The sequence below is a fragment of the Barbus barbus genome (assembly GCF_936440315.1).
Source record: "Barbus barbus genome assembly, chromosome: 2".
Classification (NCBI taxonomy): domain Eukaryota; kingdom Metazoa; phylum Chordata; class Actinopteri; order Cypriniformes; family Cyprinidae; genus Barbus; species Barbus barbus.
Genome location: NC_136730.1, coordinates 36,770,505 through 36,784,497, shown reverse-complemented (window position 1 = coordinate 36,784,497; position 13,993 = coordinate 36,770,505). Strand labels below are relative to the sequence as shown.

General features: G+C 36.2%; 1 protein-coding gene across 1 annotated transcript; it reads right to left on the bottom strand.

Moving 5' to 3' along the window:
• Positions 1-663: 663 nt before the first annotated feature.
• On the bottom strand, positions 664-13,272 carry LOC306887285 (uncharacterized protein). Its single transcript, XM_079444911.1, has 4 exons — positions 13,159-13,272; positions 11,597-12,266; positions 7,039-7,189; positions 664-6,614 (listed from the first exon to the last, which is right to left on the bottom strand). The coding sequence occupies exons 2-4, from the start codon at positions 12,251-12,253 to the stop codon at positions 1,648-1,650; spliced, it is 5,775 nt and encodes a 1,924-aa protein (XP_079301037.1). The 5' UTR covers positions 12,254-12,266; positions 13,159-13,272; the 3' UTR covers positions 664-1,647.
• Between the last annotated feature and the right edge of the window lie 721 nt (positions 13,273-13,993).

Below are 13,993 nucleotides of genomic sequence, written 5' to 3'. Positions count from 1 at the left end.
TGCCTGCCAAGCAGCAAGACCTGTCATGGTCAGTATTCAAAAAAAAAAAAAAAAAGTATGAATACAATATGTAACATTTTTGTTAATTAAAACACATGCATAATAATTAAAGAATAGGCCAAAAATAGTGTAAGTTAAAAAAAAAAAAAAAAAAAAAAAAATTATTGTTTAAAACAATCACATTTCAGTACTTAGTTTTTATGTATGGGTGGGTAAAAATTAAAGTAATGTGAAGTGTGATGAACAAAATAAAAACCACAGGTATGTAGACAAAATGTAAACAAGGGCACGATGAATACATCAACTTGTTCTTTATGTAAAGATTTTTATAGAAACTTCTGCTGCCACTATGTGGATTTAGTGTGCTATGGAAGTACAAATAAAGGTACAGTATGATAGTGGTCAGTCTGACTTCCATTGGTAAATACATGTTGAGAAATAAATAGTTCATTAAAAATAGGAAACAAACAATATGTTTAACTCAAATTCTTACATTTGATTTCAGAAACATTAATAACATATCAGCTGCCATTGATAAAAAAGATGCATTTTGACAAAACAGTCCATTTTTTTGTGGTGTGCCACCCTCTTTTCTTTTCTTTTCTTTTCTTTTCTTTTCTTTTCTTTTCTTTTCTTTTCTTTTCTTTTCTTTTTGTTGCTAGGTCAAAAAAAAAAAAGTTTGCCAGATTTGTTTTTCTGTTTTTATTATAGACTTCATTTGGCACCACTCTTACTTTATTTAGAATATTTTATGTATAACTGTTCTACTTCATATATGTACATTTAGCCATCATAATTAAAACTCTGTCACACTGTAAACTATGCACAGTTATTAAAGGGATAGTTCACTCAAAAATGAAAATTCTGTCATTAATTACTTACCCTCATGTCGTTCCAAATCTGTAAGACCTTCGTTCATTTTTGGAACACAAATTAAAATATTTCTGATGCATTCCAAGAGCTCTCTGACCCTCCCATAGACAGCAAGGATCCTTACATGATCAAGGCTCAGAAACGTAGCAAGGAGATCATTAAAATAATCTATGTGACATCAGTGATTCAACCGTAACTTTATGAAGCTACGAGAATATTTTTGTGTGGAATTTTTTAATATTTTAACGATTTCATTGCTACGTTTCTGAGCCTTGATCGTGTAAGGATCCTTGCTGTTTATGGGAGGGTAAGAAAGCTCTCGGAATGCATCAAAAATATCTTAATTTCTATTTCGAAAATGAACGAAGGTCTTACAGATTTGGAACGACATGAGGGTAAGTAATTAATGACAGAATTTTCATTGTTTTGGGTGAACTATACCTTTAAGTAAAGTCAGACAAAAATTCTGAAACGTTTTATAACCTGATGACTGCAAGTCCCACCTACTAGAAGAAACACTATAGTGTTGCCTTACGTTCTATTGCTTCTTTTAAATAGTTTTTCTATATACATGTCCTATACAGACGTAATTGTGCCACATATCACTGCTGCTCACTGGACAGCAGGAATACTGTACTTTATATACATTTTAATAACACGGCACAGTGTTTTTAAATGGTGTGCTGAGTTGTTCAATATTTAAAAATACATCTTGAGTCATTTTCAAAAAATAATTAATGGCATACACATGATATTTTAAAATGCTAAGCAAGTTTAAAGAATGGGGCAATGCTGTCCACAAAACATGTATAGAATCTCCAGTGCGTCAGGTTCTACAGAGTGTCTTGCGACTTCTGCACTTTGTCCTTTGGTTGGCTGTGTAATTACAGGAGGTGTAGTTTCTATCATTGGATGCACCTTATTAGCTGCTTTTTTGATGTCCATTGGTGTAAAGACAGTTACAATGCTGTATTTCTCAGCCCAACATTTTGGAGGCTCTGTTAAAGGAGTCACTTTGTTTTCTGTTTTCCTTTTTGAAGTGTCAGTTTTTTGGTCATCTGGCTGTATCTCAGAATCATTGGCATTTGGAAGGTGAAAGTAGGTGATTGCCCTCCCTGGGCACTCTTCTTCTTGTTCTGTGAAAGAAGGATCCTTGTGAGGCATCATAGAAGAATGGCCAAATAAGGAATATGGAATATCCTCTTTTCCAAAATCCTGCTCTGACTCAGCCAACACATCCTTGTCTTCTATATTCTTGGATGTGTCTTCATTCTCCAAACAAGAGTTCAGACTCATTTGATTTTCCTTAAGTGACCAGCGACCCTTATCAATTAAGACTGCATCCTTGGGTCCCACCCTGGCATTCAAAGTGACACAGTTCATTGGCTCATTTAAATCTACTGAGCTTGTAGCATTAAAGTATGACAAATCTAGAATGGCATTTGTGTGAACTTCATGGAGGGAGGGAAGACTTGAGGTATTTGTACATCTAAGACCTTCTCTCTTCTCAGCTTTTTCAGTTGAAGGAGATCTCTTCTCATCGGAACTACATCCTTTAGAGTCTTTTCCATAAAGCTGCTCAATAGTTCTTTTTACATAACCCTTTGCAATGGACAACCTGCATGTGTTTTTCTCTTCTCTTGACACCTCTGAGGATGTTAATAATTGGTATTCTTTTCTGTGAGAAGATTCAAGTTGGTAATTTGACAGTTCAGAGCTTGGGCTTCTCAGCTGTGCCTGTCCATGCTGTGCAATATCTGTATTGCTCTTGGCAAGAAACATGTCTCTGATGGATTTCACTCTGTTGGTCTGATTGTGTGTCTCTGAATCTTTTGCCAAATCACTGTTTTTGGAATCATAACTGAATGCTAATGATGATGAGACAGAATCCACTGATCCACTTTCTGTGGTCTTGGTAATCTTTGATGCCTCTTGATTAGTTACACTGTGGTTCATGAGCCTTTTGCCAGTTGTCTGTTCTGTATTATAAGGTCTCTTACCCACTGATTTTTCCTGGTCTTGTAGACTACCGCTAGGCTTTGCAACAGTACTTCCTCTTGCCTCCTCAAAATTATTCTCATTTTCTTCATGCTCAATGATTTCATTGGGAATCTCCACACAGTTCTCCTGATAGATGGTGTAGCATTCTGGTGCTTCTAGGATTACATGCTCCTCCTCAGAATAAGTCCTACTTTCCATACAGAAGTCTTGGTGTGTTGTTGAATGTTGTATTTCATCCACTTCTATAATTGATTGAAAGATACTTTGCACCTCAGGTAAAACAATATCCCTCTCTGGTCTTTTTGTTTTATTGTGTAATTGATCTTGAGTTTGAATTGCCTGAAACTCATTTTGCCAATGTCCTGATATTGTCTCCTTTGAACATATCTGTTTTGCTCCATCATTTGGGTCAGCACTTTTCACATTAATATTATTTTCTTTACTGAAATACTTATCTTTAGGAAATGTCTCATCACTATATCTTCCATTCTCCTCCTGTTGGTTGACCTTTTCTTTTGCAGAGAAATTGGATTTTCCTATACAGGAAACAAGTGATTCTGATACTTTAGACCCTTCCTCTTCAACTGTGTTTCTGTCTTTTTCTATCTCATTTACCACTTTTCTTATCAACTCTTCTTTTTTAAATACTGTCTTAAGAGATTCAGAATTCTCCCATTTAGAACTGTTTTCTTTGCATGTGCCTCTTCCCTCAGTAATTTCCTTTTGCCTTTCTACTCTGCTCATCTCTTCTACTTCTTCCTGATGTTTCTTGAAAGTTTCTCCTACTTTCTCCAACTCTCTGTACATTTTAGCCTCAAAGCTAGATTCACCAGGTGGCATATGCTTGCAGATATCAGAAACAGGTATGGCATCCCCTTTAATTTTTTTCTTTGTGTTGCAAAAGTAGTCATTTCTCAAATCCTGTTGGTATCTATCTTCAATCACAAGATCCTTTTCAGGTCTTTCCAGACTATCCTTAAGGTGTGCAGTTATAGCTCTATCAATAACTGAATTAACATACATGTTCACACAATCTTCCAGCACAAAATCTGATAAACTATCCATCTTGTCTTTAGAGTGGAGCTCTGAAAATCCATTCATTTTCATTGCTGGGAATGAATCACTAACTTTGTCAGTGTCTTCTATCTGATTGCATATGCTCTCATTTAAATGGCTAAGGGCTGCCAACTCCTCTCTGACTCTCTCTGGAACACCTAAATGTTCCATCAGCACTTGGATAGCATGTTCTTCCTCCTCTGAACTTGAACTTTGATTAGACTCACTCACAGTGATCTCTGGTGTGGCACTGATACACATTGCTTTATTGATCTGTACTTGGAAGCCCTTCCAGCTCTGTAACAGCTGAACAGATGCTGAGTTGTGAAGGTGGGATAGACTTAGCCTAAGATGCTCTGCATCTTCTATTGCTGCCAATTCTTTTAGAGATTGCATCATGTGCATAGCCTCAGAACAGCTTAGGTTGGCATCAGCCTGACCATATGAAGTTAAATGGCTTAAGCCATCCTTTAAAGTCATAACACAAAGAAAGGCAAGAAGGACCCTAGAGGAAGAGCTAAATGTAGATTCCACATGTGAAGAAAAATCTGGCACAGATTTAGACATTTTCGAGCATGACCATTTGTGTTGTGTGATCTCACGAAGTGACTCAATGAAATAACAAAGCTGATCAAGTACTGGCTTCATATCTGGGCTTACAGACATTTTTACTGTGTAGAATTTTTGTGCTTGCAAATCTATCAGTTCTATTTGAGGCTTTTTTTGGATAACAAGTGGTTTCCTCAACAGAGTATTTTCTGTGTCATATGAGTCGGCCTTTCTTATTAGCTTAGGTGTCTGTTGATTTTCCCTTGTTTTTGTTAAGTGATCACTGTTTATGTGTTCAGGCTTTTTTGTCGTTGGTGAATATACACAAATCTCTTTCTCTTCAAAAGCTTCATTTATTGATGGTTGTATTGTATTACAAGATTGATGATTGAACAGAGATGCTTTTACCATTGTGTTATTTTTGGGTATAGCTTCTAAAGAGAGCTGGTTAAGCAGTGGTGGTTTTACCTTTTTACTTCTCTGTAGCCAGAGTTCAACATATTCTGATGTTTGCTGTCTCAACGTGCCTTTGAATAATGCTTTTTGCATTTTTGTCTTTGGCAAAGTGTAACTACCAGCTTGCACTAGGATGTTGTTTTGATCTTTTTCAACTAAAAAAGAGCTTAGGTCATCTGTTTTCAGTTGAACACACTCTAACTGCTTTGTTTGGGGGTTTAGAGGCACATTTCCATTATTATTTATCCTTTTCAGTAGTTTTTGAGCAGCTTTTTTTGTGGAATTTTTGTTTAGTTTCATAGCTCCTTTCTGGCTTGATACATCAAGTCTTTTTTTGTTTCTTTCCTCCAGAATGTCAGCTTTATTAGCCCTTTGTTTTCTTTTTGGAATAGCAGACTTAAACAAGTGATTTTTCTTTACTACTACTCTAACTGTCTTCCTCTTTGTGGTCGTACCAAGAGTAAGCACTCTTTTAGATACTGAGGCTTTTGAGGATGCGGTAACTGGTGTCACTGCCACCTTGGCCCTCTTTGTTATGGTGGTGTTTGTTTTGTCAGTGGAAGTACAAGGTTTAGAAATTGGGGAGAGTATACCTTGTTTCCCAACTGACTGACATTTGATGGTTGCCAAATTCTCAGATTTTATATCTTCATTAAAGGAATGGAAGATTGTATCTGAGGATGCTGGAAAAGTGGTGTCAGAAGATGCTACATAGTCATGAGGTGAACTGCCAAAGAATTGAAAATTATGTTGCGTTTTGCCTGAGAAGTTCTCTTGACAAGTCTGCTTTTCATAAATATGTAAAGGTGTCTCACACATCTTTTTCTGATTGTCCTGAAACTGGAGATTCTCTGAACATCTATAGTTGCTCAATTGTAGCCGTGTTCTTGTGTGAATTTCAGAGGCTAGGGTACATCGAGGCTTGGGTACAGGGTGGTTACAATGCTGTACCATACAGTATTCCTGCTTCACATCTCCACTGTCCAGCTCTTCCATGTCAGAGTATGAATGGTTCTTATGAAATTCTGTATCACTTACAGTCTTGATGCTCTCAATGGATTCTTGTTTGTGTTGTACCTTGTGCAACCCTGGAAAGTGAGAAAGCGGTGAGGGTAGTCGCTCTAACTCCATGCTTGCAGCACCTCCGCTTATCTCAGTCTCCTCATTTACCTTACAGCCATCCTCAGGGCAGAAATGGTTGCTGTCATTAGGGTCACTCTCGCTGACCTCTGTAGTAAGAGTATCACTTTGAGGAGGTAAGTTGTCAGGTAAATTAGCATCCAAGTCAGGACAGGAAATAGTGGCTGCTTTAAATTGATTGTACACACTGGAGCGACTGACTGTGGTTGTCCAATGAATTGTTTCCTCTTCTTTAATAGTGAGGCGTACCTTCATTTCTACAGTCATACTTCCATCTTGATTGACTCTGAAAGCTTTCTCAATGTCATCATCAGAAGGCATGTGTGTGCCATCCTCTTTCTCAAAATCCCGACTGGTAATTAGTTCTGTTTCAGCAGCTGACTCAAGATGTTGTCCAGGCTCTACTTCCACAGAGCCATTTGGGTTGCTTGGAAAATCATACATACTTCCTGACATACTGTTTTGTATTTGATTCACAAAGTATTGTTCAGAGGCTGGGGAGAAGGGACGGGATTTGGTGCTGCTGGACTTCTTTTTTCCTTTAGAATGTTGGTGATATGTAGATAAAATAGGATTTCACAGTGTGGTGATAGATGTAGATGTTCATTAAGACCAGAAGTTTTGTGGTCAAGTCAGGACAGCAGAAAAGCATTGCAAGGGAGAAAAATAAAGAGCATACTGAAACAGATTAGAGAGAGAATGTATGCTATAATCCATATTGAAGGATGTAGGTCACTGTAGGTATTACAGTAGATATGGATGTCTCAGCACTTGCTTAAGTCTCAGTAATAGATTATCCTGAGATGTAGTGTAATGTATAAAGCATTTTTAAATAGGAATCTATCAAGAATATTTAACAGATGTCTTACATTTGCAAACAATTATTGAATTTATATTATTTTGTCCTCATTATTATAGTAGTTGAGCTCAGTACTAGAGTAAAAGTAAAATGAATAAACTTACGGGCTATTGGATGTCGCCGTCCCAGTCTTTTAACTGGCAGCCACTTTGATGGAGATGACTTCTTAACATCATAGTTTGTTTTTTTGAAAGGTTCCCGGCCAGCAGCCACCAATACCCCAGAGCACAATATCAATGCAGGAAGCCCATCCACCTATGATAAAGTGAAAACATCTTTATAGTGTATCTAAAAATATTAGGATATTTACATTTGAGTTTCATTAAATGACCATCCCTACAGTATAAATTCCGGTAATATTCCGCTAAACTTTTCCACGATATTCTATTTTTTTTTTAAATGCACCTGTATGTGTCTGCAGGCATGAGCTGTGGTGCATGATGGAATCATCCTGCCAGATTTGAGGTCTAGGTGATTTACGGTCTCTGACCATCATACATTTAACTTTGACAATGAGTTTATATAAAAACTGTTTGATGTATCAAACAGATTTGAATAGCTTTTTGCCAGCATGGTCTGATGGTGATCTGTTCTAGGTTTTAGGTTTTTGACCTAAATCAAAATGGCTAACTGTTGAAAAACATATACCAGTTGGATTGTGTAGCACCCAAGTAAAATACAGAGGTGAGATTCATGGCAATCAGGCAAAATTCACAAAAGCTGTACGAATATGTAAAATTTGTTATATCTTGTATTTGGGTGCTGGCCCACAACTTCATAGGTTGTGTCAGGACATGGTGCCAAAGACACAAAAAAGTGTTGTAATGTATGCCAATGTGTTCGTAAAATAGAATATTTTAATACAAAATGAATAATTGTAGACACCCAAAATGGCCAACACAAGAAACTACTATGCCACGCTTGAAACTAAAGAGTCACATGATTTTGTTTGGTCAAACAATTGCAAATTTTCATATCTATTAAGCAGTAAGTGGCACTGTGACAAAATTGATATGGTGCATTCGGCGTGGGATGACAATGGCACAAAAAAGTTTGGTGTCAATTTTCCGAAGCCTTAAAGAGATATGGCCTTAAAATAATTGTTCCATCATGCAGTCAATTTTGTTAAACGTTAATGACGTATATAAACACAAAATCCATAACTTCTTTATGACATTATCTGAAGATGATCTCAATCAGATTTGGTGAAAAACAGGCCAATGGTCTAGGAAAAGTTAAAAAAATTGGTATCATTGTTCTCAGTCTGACTCAAGGAATCTATCAAGACCAGTTTCACTACAATAGGAAAAATTAATGAAACGATTTTAGCAATTTTTGATATTTCATTATAATGCGTGCCCCAAAACATTTTGAGTACCTTTAAGGGATTGTGTTGAAGACATGTACCAAGTGTCAGAATGATAAGCCAGTGTGTATCATTTTATAATTTAGAGACTATCAATTAAATAAACATAATTTTTTTTTTATTATTATTTATATAGCACTGTATAAATACAACTAAGTTGCCAAAAGTGCTTCACAAAATAGACACAATCATACCTCAACATAATGATAGTACAAACATTAAAACTAATAATTAAAACATAATCCATTTTAAAATGCCACGGAAAGTAAATTATTTTTTAACTTGGATCTAAAAATAGCCAGAATTGGTGCCATTCTAATCGCTAGTAGCAACTTATTCCACAGATTTGGACCGATCACCCTTGTACTTGGATCTAGTTCTGGGCACTGTTAAGAGTGCCAGATCACTGGATCTAAGTGATCTAGAGGGAACATGTCTTACAAGGAGGTCTGTCAGATAAGATGGAGTGCGGTTATTAATAGACTTAAATACCATTACCAGGATTTTGAACTCAATTTTATATGTTACTGGTAACCAGTTTAACGAGACCAGAATGGGAGTGATATTTTCATATTTTTGTGTCCAGGTCAGGAGTCTAGCAGCAGAATTCTGGACTAGTTGTAGCCGATCCAGAATTTACTTATTAATACCGCAGTACAATATTAATATTACATTAGTCTAAACAGGAGAATATCAGGGTGTGGATGATTTTCTGAGTATCTGAAAAGTGTAAAAATGGTTTAACTTTTGCAATTTGACATAAATGAAAAAAAAAAACAAGAATAAACCACAGAATTAAGTTGTTTATCCATTTTAAGCTCGGCCAATTCGGATGCCCAGATTTTTGACACAAGATCTCATGTTCGGTTCGAACATTTTTAGTTTTGTTTTAAGCATTGCCGTAGCAGATGTTGACCCAAAAAGAATGATTTCCGTCTTGGATTCATTAAGATGTAAAACATTTGAAGACGTCCACTTTGTAAGATCTTGAAGACAGGCTGTCAGGATTTCTAGGGCATTTGTATTTCCTTTTTTAATCAGCATGTATAGTTGCGTGTCGTCAGGGTAGCAATGAAACAATATTCCATGTTTCGCAAGGATATCGCATAATGGGAGCATATATAAAGAGAATAAGGTTGGAGCTAAAATAGATCCTTGCGGAACTCCGCAGGCGAGAGGCGCCGTGGGAGAAGTGAAGTTGGCAATATTAACTGAGAAAGATCGGTTAGTCAAATAATCTATAAACCATTTTAGAACATTTCCCTGCAGTGTTCTAAATGGGAAATGAGAATAAAGTGATTAATAGTGTCAAACGCTGCTGATAGATCAAAAAGTATGCGAACCACAGAATCGCCAGAATCGACCGATAAATAGATATCATTTAATACTTTCAGAGGTGCTGTTTCAGTACTATGCTGAACCCTAAAGCCAGACTGAAATGTATTAAGAATAGAATTAGTACTCAAAAAGTCATATAATTGTGTAGAGATAACTTTTTCTAAAATTTTTGCAATAAAAGGCAGATTTGAAATAGGTCTAAAGTTGAACAATATAGCTGAATAGACCCATTACCATTAAACATAAAGAAACAACAGAAACATTAAAAAGAACAAGTTTGTGATCAGAAAAGTTAGTGTCATATACTACAGTATCATTTACACATAATCCATAACATTAAACCAGATCTAAAATATGACCATTAGTGTGTGTGGGTACAGTGACTACTTGTTTAAGATCAAAAGAGTGCACAAGACTTAAAAAGTGTGTGTGTATCAGTTCAATTTAGAGACTCCAACTACGATTAATTTTCCGACTGTTCTCTATCTGTGTGCCAAATTTCAACATTTTGGTGAGCCACAAATGGTGATTACTGGGGTCCAATCACCAACAGCACATGTACACAAAATATGTGTTAAAACTGCCATATATATTTCCATATTTTTCCCCCAAGAGATACAGCCTCAGAATCTTGAATAATAAATTAATAAAAGTGGTTTTGTCTTTTTGCTGGCATGGTCTGAAGATGATCTGAGTCAAATTTGGTGAAAATCAGATAAAAGCTCTAGAACGAGTAAGTTTTCAAAGTAGGCTTTCAAAGAAAATCAAAATGGAGGATTCCATAATTCATATTCAAGTAATCAGCATTAAGCAATCAACCAAGACCATTTTAATTACAACAGAGAAAATTAATCAAAAGTTATTACATTTTTTGTAAATTTTATTATAATTTTTGACCACAAGATGGCACTGCCCCAGAAAGTTGAGAGCCTTCAGGGAATGATGCCTAAGACACATAATGAATGTTGTAATGATAACCCAATGTGTTTGTAAAATACAGATATAGACATATAGAGGCAAATACAGAGACTATGTGGAGATAATAGCATCACATCTCCTTTGGTGTGCCTGTCATCAAAATCGGTTTGCATATTATTTGAGAACAGTTTTGATAATCAACTTGAATTTTAATTCAACTTAATTCAACTAGAACCTTTGGTGCTTGGGCCCTAATTATGCTTAACAGAACAGTTAATGTTAACATTATTAATAAAGCTTGTTTGGTGGTCTAAATTACATGTCTCCGATTCCCATCTCTATGTCCTATCCCAGATTGCAGTGCAGTATAATAGGATGAAATAGTAAAGAGGCTTAGTGCCACTGGGCAGCATGTCTTCCTCAATCTGTAAATGCTATTTATGCTCACTCAAACACTGGGTCAGCTTGCTTACACCAGAGACACAACTGACATGGTCACAACTCTAATCTCTAAAATATAATACTCTGAAAATATGGTAATGGTTTTGTTTTGGTTCTTGCTTGATGTGAAGTTGGCATGTCAAAACAAGTGAGCATGTGTTTTTGTAGTTTGATGTTTCATCCTGTTGTGTATAAACCTGTAAATTGTGGTAAAGTGAAAATGTATACAATTGAATGAATTGAACTTCATAATTGAAGAACTTTACACAGTTAACAATTAACTGACTTTAACTGAAAAATTCAGTTTATTGTTTACTATTGTCCTTATTTTAGAGCTGCTTTAATACAGAATTGAATTGTTTACATCATTGCATCATCATCATGTTTAACACTGTAAAACTGTTTTGACACAGTCCATGCCCTATATAAATAAAGCTGACTAGACTTGACTAAAGTATAGGGAGAAAAGGTGTGTGAGTGTGGGCATGTAATGAACTAAATTAAAATGAAATGTAATTAAAATGCTTAAGCAGAATAATTAAATTAAAAATAAAATATTGTAACTGAAAATGAATGTGATTTGGGGACAAAATTCTTACCCTTCTTCCATCAGGTGTATGTAACCTGAGCACCGGGAAGTGCATTACTTCTGACATGCGATCTAACAGTGCATCAAATGAGTATGTTGTTCTTCTCTGCAGCATCAGGGTGTGCTTCACTTCTGGCTCTCCATTACGAAACAGTACTAGCCGCTTTGGTGTGTGTAACAAGATGGCATGCTCATTCCGTCTTCCGCTACTGGTTCCATGTTGAGCAGAGTTATGTGTATACCAAGCCAAGCACCGGGCACTAACAGGACGAGCGTGATACCAGGGAGGCAGTTTCCGGCGTGCTCGTTCCAAGTCAATAGGCTTGACAGTTCGACGATCAGAGCAAATGTAGGAGTGACCATGATGTAACTGATCAAGAGACTGAACCGCCGTATGACCACGAGGAGTTGTAATAGTGCGCACACCAAATGGCAGTGGCACACGCTTAGATAGGCTATCCAGGAGGGCCTCAAAAGTTTTAAAGGTGCGGCTGTTGATAATCACAGGCAGACCGCTGAACTGAGAATCACCACTTTTATAAAAGCACACACGTTTGGAGGCAGTTGGCTCGGTGATGTGTAGTGGCCGTGATGTCATCTGAGTGTGACCACTAGCAGTAGACTGGGCCTGTGGAATAGCCTTCCGCACTACTGGAGCTTCACTCATGATCACAATTTACCTGCATCGTACATGAAAGGCAGGCATGATGAGGGAGAAGGAAATAACTCAAACAATTCAATTTAACCAATAGATATAATGTCACTGATTATGGCCAACACAAAATATTAACAAACCATATCAATCTGCACATCCCTGAGGCTTCAAAAATCATGCTTTCGACCAAAAACACACTCAAGTGAACCCATTCCTTTTTTTAACATGATCAATATTTCTTAAACATCATGAATGTCTTTTAGAAATGCTTATTATAAACACATACTGATTGACCACTAGTCTGAATATCGGAGAGGCAGTAGGTTACAGACTCTACATCACCGTTAATGGCAGATGTTGTTTACTGTTTAACAGGCCTGGATTTAACAATCACTACAACTGCTCCAATCAAATCATCATTCAGCAACTGAATTTAGTTTAATACCTCTATATTAATTAAGATCATTTTCAGGCAACAAGCTTTAAATGGTAAAGAATGTCTCAAAAAATTTTTTTATAGATTATATAATAATCTTTATTTAATTACTGTCAATAATCATTATAATGATTATATAATGATTGAACACAATTAACACACTTAATTTTATCTTTTTGAAAGTCAGAAGGGCTATTATGAACAGCATTATATTCTATCACAAGGTTACCATAACTAATGTTGTAGTTTTTTTTTTCATTATGAACAGCATTACATTCCATCATAAGGTTAGCATAAAGACATTTAATTTTTTTCATACAAAAGAAAATAATAATTATTTTCTATATCCCTTTATGCTCTAAGTATAGCTTCATACAAAGAAGATTTGTTCGATGACAACTACAGACAATTTAAGCAAACACGTTACAAGACTTTAAATAACAAACTCCATGTACAGTCATAAAGTTTGAAAAATACTCACTGTGTTCCTCATTTTGAGCAGGATTTAAGTTAACGTAAACATTTTATTGCACCGAAGCACTGTCATATGCTGCACAGAGCAGCTCTACGATGGAGACTAGATGTTATTTTGGGCAACTGCCTCAGACTTAATTTGCCTAATCTTTGCTCACTTGTAATCTCACCAATCAGGGACAGCATTACACATGCAGCCCAGCTTTAAGAGTGTGTAAGCTGTGCTTGCTATATCTACCCTGTTGATCTACAGCCTTCAGGTTTCTCTATTTTAGCACCATCACACAAGCCTACTAACTATAGGCAATGCCTTATGTAAGAATAAATACTTTTAAGAAAATACAATCAGTGACAATGGAAAATAAATAAATGCTATTCATGTAATTTAAATAAATAATTAATAGCCTATTAGTAGTGTTATTCAGTTTCAGCACATACCCCACCCTCCCCGTCCCCCTCAGATGATATTAGTGCAGCAAGCTCTGTTCTAAGTGACCAGACCTCTTTGTTTTTCTGGGACAGTCTCGATTTTTTGTTGTCTTGTCCCCGACTGGAAGCAGGATTTATACTTTTGCCCAGCTCCGCTCAAAGATATTTAAATTTTAGTTTTGTTTTTGAGTTTGGCCAGCAGTTATGAAAACATAAATGATCATTTCTTTTAATGTGGTGCGCTGTCACCCTCTCTACATAAAAATCAGTCAAATTATGTAATGTGAATGTAGTACAGTCTCTTGCTCGAGACTAAAAAAACGAGTTGAAAGCATACCGAGCCGCGGAAGAGATATATTTCTCAAGCACTTTCCGTGAGCGCGATTAGAGACTGAGAAACACAATCAAATTTT